At 34.4% G+C, this 10,864-nt stretch overlaps 1 protein-coding gene across 2 annotated transcripts in view; it reads left to right on the forward strand.

Moving 5' to 3' along the window:
* SCEL (sciellin) overlaps nt 1–7,476 on the forward strand; it is a 207,738-nt gene extending 200,262 nt beyond the window's left edge. For both annotated transcript variants that reach the window (XM_042928400.1, XM_042928407.1), the window contains 3 exons: nt 2,103–2,211; nt 4,180–4,282; nt 5,725–7,476. In XM_042928400.1, coding sequence (XP_042784334.1) covers nt 2,103–2,211; nt 4,180–4,282; nt 5,725–5,741 — 229 coding nt within the window. In that variant the 3' untranslated portion in view covers nt 5,742–7,476. The remainder of the gene's footprint in view (nt 1–2,102; nt 2,212–4,179; nt 4,283–5,724) is intronic.
* Nucleotides 7,477–10,864: the final 3,388 nt, after the last annotated feature.

The raw sequence follows: 10,864 nt of genomic DNA on the forward strand, positions 1-10,864 counted from the left end.
ATGGCTGTTTAATCACTCCAGATACTTTATTTCTCTAGCACTTTGGTACGTCCTGTTTGTCCTGCTTGAAATTCCCCCATTATGCCCCTCCACACCTCGCCCAACACACCTTGAGAGCCCCTTTGTCTTCAAGCTTTAACTCATGTGGCACTTTTTCCACAACGGCTTTCCTGACTCTACCCCAGGGAATAGTTGCTTCGTTAGCCGTGCTCTCCTAACTCTCTCCACGTATCCATAATATGCTATGATTATTGAATCACACACCTGGCTACCCTCGTGGAAAAAAGGAGACTGTCTTACTCTTCTTTATATTCCCAGCTCTTACCTCAGTGCCTCTGGGAATGGAAGAAGATTGGAGAGTGCCTGTTTTCTACTCTTGACAGGATTACAATATTACATGGGAAATTTAAGTATGTGTGCATACATGTGTATGTGTATGCATATGTATGAATTTCCCCATAGGGAAGTATTTGCCAGGAACATATAAGGAATTAGCTGTAGAGTTAGTTGAAAGGGGAAAATATTTATTAATATGCATAAGGACTAGGAAATTCTTAGAATGACTGAGAGTATAAAACCAGACACATTTCATCTACTTAAATCCCTTTCTTCTTTTACCTCCTCCTTCCACCCATTTTCCCTCCTCTCTGCTTCTAGTCCTGGGCTTGATCATAGGAACATGGCTCCTGGGCACGACTAGTTCACTTTCACACAGTGAGCCTGATAGTCCTCATGGGCAGGCCTAGAGGTGACACAGGGACTCTGGGGCCACACTGCCTTCATTCAAATCCTGCCACTGCCACTCAACTGGCTGCATGATGAGAGCAAATTTATTACCCTTCTGTGCTCAGTTTCTTCTTTTGTAAAAGGATGTAAAAATAACAGCACCAGCTTCTCAGCAATGTTGCAAGCAAGAAATGAGTTTATATAACCAAATGCATGGAAAGCACTCTGCATATATTATAAAGCATATTAGCACTATATAAATATTGGCTATTTTTATTTTACCCTTCTATTATGTACCCTACTCTGAAAATTTCAGGCCTGACTGCTAGTTCCCTGAAACTAGTAAATTCTGCAAGGTACTATTTAAGACAGTCCTAGTCCCTTCCAAAAGGAAAAAAAAATCACAGAGTTGTTGGCCTTTCTTAAGGTTCTGTGTGACCTGAGCTCTTTTGGACTTGCTGATCATATCTATGGTTCATTTGTTACTGAACACTCTCTTTCCAAAGTAAATAACAATACTCTCTTTTCCTCATCAAATTTGTGGTGGGGTTATATCTTGTTGGAGAATATAAATTTTGTCATGAAAGCTACACCAATATTCTGATTGTTACAATGACACCAAGAGACTTGTCATAGGAGAACATTTTGGGGACTCTAGACCCCAGAGTCTGGGGTCCTACAGACCCATCACTTGTGAATTTATGAAAATGATTTAAAAAATTTTTTTATATTTATTTATTTGAGAGAGAGAGAGAGGATGAGTGGGGGAGGGACAGAGAGAGAGGGAGACATAGAACCTGAAGCAGGCTCCAGGCTTTGAGATGAGCTGTCATCACAGAGCTTGATGTGGGGCTCAAACTCACGAACTGCAAGATCATGACCTGAACTGAAGTCGGACGCTTAACTGACTGAGGCACCCTGGAGCCTCAAATTTACCAAAACACTCTTGAACGGATTTGTACTTTTGTCCTATTGAATGTTTTGAGAGTTAAAATTTTATATTAATCTACAGCATAATTTTTCTATAATATATGCAAATTAATAATTCAAAACCCTCTTCTAGCTTCAAGGGGTACTCATGACCTAGTTCAATTAAGAAACTGTGAACATCTTTGCCTTGCCCAGCTGCACTCTTGATTGCTAATGAATTAATAACTTGAGATTTGTCTTCATCTTAATTCTTTGATATCATTTTGAGGTATCTAGGAGAATCAATTCTATCGCTAGAACAAGTAAGTCCCCAACTTTCTTTGATTTTCACACAATTTCCTGAAGTATCAACAAAATTAAGCTATCATTTCCACATGTCTTTGTGGGGAATACATCCATCGTTTGCATGATGACAAATTTACTTGTAATTGCTTATGTCTCTATAGGTCTGTCATCGAAAGAGAAATGTGCACTTACTGCCGGCAACCACTGGGCACAGACACTAAAATGATTTTAGATGAATTACAAATTTGCTGCCATTCTACTTGCTTCAAGGTAAGGGTATGTTTATTGCAGTTAATTAAACACAGCATTGCATATGACTGGGATAAAAATAATTATTTAATGAAATACATGCGATGAAGTTAAAACTTTCAGAAATGTTCTCATCCACATTAATAATGCACTACTTAAATATTTCTAGGAGTTATGCAGCCTCAACCTCAAAGGTTTATAATTACTATCTTGGCTTTAGGCTTAGAGTTGATTACTGACACATTTATTACTCTTACCCTGGAGATTTAAATCTGTGAAAATATAAACACTTGTTCTGTTTATAAAAGTTTTTGCAACATTTTAATGAACGATGCATTACATAAAAAAATAATGAACTCCAGAAAGAAAAAGAAATTATTGAGAAGAAAGTTAGCAGCTTTTTATATGGTATATGTATTCAGGATGGATAGACCTCACAATAGTTGAAACTGTCTGCTTTTGAGAACGTGATTAATTCTAACTAATTGTGGCTTAGTATAATAATAATAAAGCTTATGTGGTACAATGCTTCAGCTTGTGGCTATATGCCATTTCCTTTACTTCTCACAATAATATCGGGTAGGTCAACGTGACGGTTGTTGACGTAAACGGATGAGCACTGAATTGGAAGCCTGAAGGCCTGAGTTCGAGTTCTAACTTTCACTAACTATGGCTATAATTTTGGACAATCACCTAATTAGCTTGGCTTCAGTTCCTTTATCTATAGAATGGGGTAGCTGGTTAGACTAGTGGTTCTTAATGCTGGCTGTATGTCATAATCATCTGGGGAAATTAGGAGAAAAACAGAATGGTTGGGGCCAGCCCCAATTAAATAAAAAATCTCAAAGATGCTTCCTTTTGGTATTTTTCAAAACTCCTTAGATAGAACTAAGGGCAGCCAATTTGAGAATCATTTGCTTAAATCCAAGGGTCCTTTTTGTGCTGACGTTCTGTGGTTGATGTAAATTATCTAATTCAGTCAAGTAAATGTAATACTTTAACAACTGATTGCTTCTCCTTCAATTAGCTTCAGACAGTGACACATAGCAATCAGATATATGGTGTCTCATTTTGAGAAAAAGAATCCAATTTTAGGCCATAGTATATAGAATTCCACATAAAATAAAAGCTATTTTATTTATTTATTTGTTTATTTATTTATTATTTGCTTAAAGCTATTATACAGAAAACTTTTTAAAATAAAGAGTTCTCCTGATTATGACTTTTAGTAAAGAACAATAATGTCCATTTATTATATTTCAAATGATTTGTTTTGATTTTCAATTTAGTTATAAAATACTACTAACTGAAAATAAAAATGTCCCCACACTCATAGGAAAAGATATATTATTCTATAGCCATGATAATAGAACTACCTGGACTAATTGATCAATGACAATTTGCTTTAGTGAACTCGCCTCTGAAAGCCAACAGAGACAGGCTCCTGCTTGAAAGTCAGCCAGTTGGCAGGTGAACTTGTTTCCAATGAGCACAGATCTAAGGCAGATGTCAACCCTTTTCTATCTCCATAATGAACACAACACAAAACAAACTGTTCCCTAAACCCTATGTAAGATCAGAAGTTGTTTTGTCCAATGAGACTGTAACTGAACAGCAAAACTTTTAGTAAGCAAACAAGTATGCTTTGTGTTTTTGTTTGAGATATTGAGTGGTGATTTTATCTTTGGCATAACCAACTTTTGAACATTTTTATCTACTCTATTGTGAGTTCAGGAGAAACTTCAGTGGTATATATACCCTGAAATGTACATTTTCAGAGTGGAGAGATGTTGTGAGTATTTATTTGAAAATTTCAGCAGTAGGATCATAAACAAGGGCATTCCCACTTTCCCTGTGGGTCCTCTTTCAAATCTGAGTGTTGCTATGAAGGATAGTACTGAATGAATTGAAAGGGCTTTTCTATCCTATTACAGTTAAGAGTCTACATATATAATGTGCGTAAATTTTACATATTGTTTTTTTCCTTAGTGTGAAATATGCAAACAGCCTTTGGAAAACCTACAAGCGGGTGACAGTATTTGGATTTATAGACAGACGATACACTGTGAGCCTTGCTACTCTAAAGTTATGGGTAAGTGTTAAGCTCTTTAAGGAATGATTGCTTTTACTAATATTAATGTGCACTTAACATTGTTGAAATGAAAGATTTCAATAAAGTAAAAAGTATTTTATCAATTCTACTTAGTTAAGAATTTAGCTGAAGATAGTTATACTATGGTAGTATTTTAGGGTATAAAATCAGCCAACATTTATTATTGTCTCCTGATATCAGACCAGACATAGTACAACTAGGCAAAGAGGATTTATTTTGGAAAATTTTCTATTTTTTTCTGAACAAAAATAGATCTTTTCTGCTCAAATAATTGTGTGAATTGAAGTCCATTTCTGTGAATGACCTTTCATATTTGTCCTGAAATATACGTTTGTACCTAATTTGATTATTCCACTAACTGCTTTTTAATGTTATTTTTAAATGGGAAGTTTAGAGCTAGTTCTATATACTTCTATATTAAATATAGCATCAAGTATTTTTTGTGAGTTTAAGACCAACTTTACTATAATTTGGGCTTTTAATTGGCATAAATGGTGTGAGAAGAAAACACTAAGGACTTGAGTTTTTAATTCATTTTCTTTAAACAGCATGAAAACTTTAAAAGTTGATTTAAAAGATATGTACAATGTACACTAAATTAGCAAAATAAAATGCTACAAAACTTGATCAGTTTTTAATAGCCAGTATTTTATTTTTAATTCAATGGTAAGTAGATAGAATAATCAGAATGATATTGGATAGCTGGTCAACAGCACAATGTGAAGGTGAGTTTTCTGATGCCTCATTGGTATGGTGAATGAAGGAGGAGAATGTGTGATTCTTACATGGGATCCAAAATATGGAATTTAACGACAAATGTGTGACATTAATGAGGTACTGGGAGGCTACATCTGGAAAATGCTCTGAGAAATATTCAGAAACCCACGTTCCATCAGGCTGCAGATCCAATTACAAGAACAAACCTAATTATATTCATACTTCGCCTTCTATTTTCTGCTTTCCCTAGCCAGTTCCCATATTCCATTTTCTTCCTAATTCAGCAGCCTTATCATGATACAATATTATATTAAGGGACTTGATGTGCATGGTGGCAGCTCTAAAACTTTCAGTCTTCCAGAAGTCCACGAAATGGTTTAGGAAATATGACTATCAAAAGACTCAGAAGTCTTTGTGCCTTCCTCCCTGACTATGTGCACCCCATAGGCATTGCTATTTTATCGGACACAGCAGTTGTCAAGATATGACTCTCAGGAATCTCCTAAATATGAGCGCCAGGCATTGGTACTTTGTGTTCATGGTATATGACCAAAAGCCAGAGTGATGAATGCAGCAGAAATAAAAAATAAAATGTTTAATCCACCACTACCCCTTGATGAATGGCTATTTAAAAAACTTTCGTTACAGGCTTATTTTTGTGCTGAAGTTGTATTTCTAACTGGTACTTTCTTTAAATTTTTCAGCAAAGTGGATTCAATAATTCTGGCACATGGAAATCAAGATAAAAGCATTTATCAGGATGTTAAAATTTTATTTTAAGAATATGTAATCTAGAAAAGCTTTCACACTGAAGATTGACTCTTGTATACAACTAACAATTCTGCTATTGCATAAATAATCTGATTGCCTTCCATAAAGTCATATACATAAAAGAAACCATCTAATATCTGGCTAGAGTTAGCCATGAGAAATTCAAGTGGTTCCAGTTACCAATGTCAAAAGGATGATGCTTCTCATGGCAGCGAGCTCTGTCAACACTAACTTGGTCCGTCTCTGCTCTGTATGTGAGCTGTGCATCGTGGTGACCATAGTAGACAAGTTTCCCTTTTTGTCATCTTTGTTTCCCTACAGACTTGAATTTACAGATATTATTGACATCCTGATGAACTGTCAAAAAAGCAAGATATGCATGTATATCTTTCACATGCAAAAGAAATGTTGATAGAATTTTTTTTTTAAACAAAGTTTGGCGGAAAGGTGTTTCATATAAAGCTGTATGGACCTCAGAGAATCACTTGATCTTTCCAGAAAAAATTATTTCTAAGGTCCCTTTCTGCTCCTCAGATTATCTGATTCTAAAACATGTGTTGCTTGCTCTTTGAAAGTATCTTTGAATATGTGTCTGTTAAGTATATTGAACTAAATAGGGTATCTAAACAATTTAATGTTATCCTTCAATTTACCACAGAAATGATTTTTATAGAATATTTTAAAAACAAAAAACATGGATTTGTGGGTAATGGGTAAAATCTCATGACATGTATAGTTTACATATTATACCTTGTTAAATTTTCTTTGCATGCATTTCAAAATCTGGGTATATGAATAATTTCTGAGAAATAATGGTTATAGATTACAGAGACATGCTCTTTGGCATATCACATCTACTCATATTACATAGCACTTTACAATTACAGACAGCTTATAAATAAAAATAAAATGAACTACCAGTTACACAGGATCTTTTTGTGAAGTGTCTATAAATATCATTCACTGACATTGATTTTGTCAATTACAGAGATCACAATTTATTATAGACTATGCCATGCTAGTTAATTTAATTCTTTAGCTGCTTGAGCTATAGCTTTCAGTTTTAAAGAGCTTTTTTCTCGAGGAATTGAAAATTCAATAATCATATGTGAGGAATGAGTATTAGTGTTAAAACTGAGAAATTGAACTTATAAACTATTTTATATGCACATAGCAACTGCTTCTCAAAGGAAGGCACATAGAACACTGAGGGGAGGGTGGAATTTTAGGGAAGCTTAAGGTAGTTGTGAAAAACTGCATCAACTAGGGAGAATAAATGATCATCATGTATTTTCCGAGTGTTGATAAATTTAAAGAATTATTCTTCTGAATAATGATTCCAAGCATCTGTTCCTCTTAGGGCCTGGTCCACAAAGTGTTAAACACAAAACGCTTATCAAAATGCAGCAGCGTATAATTGTTGTCCTATGGAGAAGAAGCCAGAAAAAAACAATTAATAATAATTTGATATTCATTAATTCATGCTTGATGAGAAGCAGTGGTAATTGAGCCATATGTTTTATTGTTCTTTTATTACATGCTATCAAAGTGGATCAAAAGAAATAATTTTCTTAGGGTTGAAATTAGTGACAGAAAAGGAAGGATGGAATAGTATCCCTGCCTTTTATATAAAGTGTATTAACATCTCAATGCCTTTGTAGTAATTAAAAATCATTTGAATATCATTTCAGAAGTATTCTACTTTTTAATGCTTCATTTAAAAAAACTTAAAAGGAACATATTTCTCACTTTTCTGTAGCTGTTTAATGGACCCTTTCTTCTATAATAATGTATTAAATTAAACCCAAAGCTGTTATAAAAATGGAATAAATATAGAGTGGAGAGATCAGGGCTTCCAATTCACGAAGACCACTTCATTTTGTCTGGGTTTATTTGCACCATCGGAATACAGATTTCTAAGACATTTGGAAGATCTCTTTTTTTTTTTTTTTTTTTGCAGCCAATCAATTATGTTATTATTGGCATACTTTTCCTGGACACAATTGCCTAACTCTCAGAATACCAGGTCCTGAATTCTATTGCTAATTAAGAGATACCTCTAAAAAGAATGAACTGCTGCAGCATGACAATATCCTTCTAAAAAAGCAAAATGGAAGAAATTTAATAATCTTGGAAATAGAATTTGTTAAGATAGTATTCTTTGTTTTAATAAGGCGAAGAAATAAAAATGTATTGGAGAAGTAATCTGTACACCCTAATTGTCTGATTGCAACCACTCCTCTACTTAGATATGAGTGACAACATATGGTCCAGCTCTGACTGTCAATGCAGAGTCGGACTTGTTTACTACCATAAAAACATCATGAGTGTTTGGAACGTTTTCCTACTCAGCTTGATTCAGAGCTCTACCAAAACAAGGGACTGTTTGGTCTACATTATGGCAAACTAACAATGATGATGTTGATTTTTATTCTTGTGTGTGTATACTACTGAATTTACTGGTTATTTTGTGACAATGTAAATAAGTTGCCTCCACCTATTCTTAAGTACTCAGCATTTCCCAGGGGCACCCATAAATATCTGTTAACTTGGGCATGACCTTTCCCTCATGGGCCTATTCACTATTTAAAATGTGAGATTTAAAGGCGCCTGGCTGGCTCAGTCGGTGGATCATGAGAGTCTTGATATCAGGGTTGTGAGTTCAAGTCCCATGTTGGGGGTAGAGTTTACTTAACTAAAAAAAAATATTTTTAATAAAAATAAAATGTGAGATTTAGAACATTTAGAACTTGTAGCCACCAGCTCAAACATTGCACGAATCTGGGAATCTATTCCTGCTGCTTATCCCATTCTGAGATGATCTCTTTTGTTAGATGCCTAGGAGTTGTTGAATGTTTTATATGTATTTATTTTTTCTTATCTTTTGGCCCTCTACACCCATTTCTCCTACCCCCAACCCTAACCCTTGCTTGTGGTAATCACCAATCTATTCTCTGTATCTATGATCTTGTTTTTGTTTTTTGCTGTTGTTGTTGTTGCTTACGATTCCACATATAAGAGAGATCATAGTGTACTTGTTGTTCTCGATCTGACATACTTTAATTAGCACGGACCTTAAGGTCCATCATGTTGCTGCAATTCACATTTTCATTTTCTTTGGATAACCACCAAGAGGTGGAATGGCTGGATTATAGGATAGTTTTATTTTTAATATTTTGAGGAACCTCCATACTATCTTCCACAGTAGCTGCACCAATTTACATTCCCATCAGCAGGGGTTTCCTTTTCTCCACCAACCCTTGTTATTTCTTTTCTTTTTGATAATAGTCATTCTAACAGGTGTGAGATGATATCTTATTGTGGTTATCTGGCATATAGAAATGCAGAAGAGTTGTGTGTATTGATTCTGTATCCTGTAACTTTACTGAATGTGTTTATTAGTTCTAACAGGTTTTGTTTTGTTTTTAGTTCCAACATTTTTTTGATGGATTTCTATATATAATATGTCTTCTGCAAATAGTGATACTTTTACCTCTTCCATTCTAATTTGGATGACTGTTATTTCTTTTTCTTGCCTGATTGTTCTGGCTAGGACTTCCAGTACTATGTTGAATAAAATTACTGAGTGTGGGCATCCTTGTCTTTTTCCCAGTCTTAGAGGAAAAGCTCTCAACTTTTCACTATTGAATATGGTGTTAGCTGTGCCCTTGTTATACATGACATTTATTACATTCCCTCTATACCCACTTTCTTGAGAGTTTTTATCATAAATGGGTGTTGAATGTGTCAAATGCTTACCTGCATCTGTTGAAATGATCATATAATTTTTATCTTTCATTTTGTTAAGGTGGTATTGACTGACCTATGGATGTCAAACCATCCTTGTATCCCACTTGATCATGGTACAATCATGTATGATCCTTTCAATCCGTTGTTGGATTCAGTTTGCTAGTATTTTGTTAAGGATTTTTGCACCTAGGTTCATCAGGGATATTGGCTTATAATTTGTGGCATTTTTGTCTGGTTTGTTATCAGGATAATGCTGGCCTAATAAGTGAATTTGGAAGAGTTCTCTCCTCTTCTATTTTTTTGGGGGAGACTTTGAGAAGGATTGGTATTAATTCTGCTTTGAATGTTTGGTAGAATCCACTAGCAAATTCATCTGGTCCTGGACATTTGTTTGTCAGAAGGCTTTTGATTATGGATTTAATTTTCTTACTAGTAATTGGTCTGTTCATATTTTTTATTTCTTCATGATTCAGTCTTGTTAGGTTGTATGTCTCCAGGAATTTATCCATTTCTTATAGGTTGTTCAATTTGTTGGTGTATTATTGTCCATAGCAGTCTCTTATGATTCTTGGTATTCCCGTGGTATCAGTGCAACAGTCTCTTTCATTTCTGATTTTATTTATTTGAGTCCTCTTTCTTTCTTCGTGAGTCTAACTAAAGGCTTGTCAATTTTGATTATCTTACAAAGAATCAGCTCTTAATTTTATTGATCTTTTTTTTTTTCTATTTCATTTTTTAAAATCCCATTCCATTTATTTCTGCTCTAATCTTTGTTATTTCCTTTCTTCTTCTAACTTTGGGCTTTGTTCTTCTTTTTTATAGTTCCTTGAGGTGTAACTTTAGGTTGTTTACTTGACATTTTTCTTATTTCTTGAGGTGGGCATTTATCACTATGAGCTTCCCTTTTAGAACTGTTTTTGCTACATCCCACACATTTTGGTATGCTATATTTTCATTTTTGTTTTTCTCAAAGTATTTTTAAATTTCTTTTGATTTCTCTTTGACTCGTTGATTATTCAGTAGCATGTTGTTTAATCTCCATCTATTTGTGAGTTTTCCAGTTTTCTTCATGTAATTAATTTTTAGTTTCATATTATTGTGCTTGGAAAAGATGATTTATTTGATTTTCATCCCCCCAAATTTTGTAAGACTTGTTTTGTGGCCTGATATATATTCTCTACTGGAAAATGTTTCATGTAGACTTTCAAAGAATGTGTATTCTATTGCTTTTGAATGAAACATTTTGTGTATATCTGTTAAGTCCTTCTGCTCTAACATGCCATTTAAGGCTGATGTTTCCTTATCAATGTTCTGTCTGGATGA

Source organism: Panthera leo, chromosome A1 (genome assembly GCF_018350215.1).
Source record: "Panthera leo isolate Ple1 chromosome A1, P.leo_Ple1_pat1.1, whole genome shotgun sequence".
Lineage (NCBI taxonomy): Eukaryota > Metazoa > Chordata > Mammalia > Carnivora > Felidae > Panthera > Panthera leo.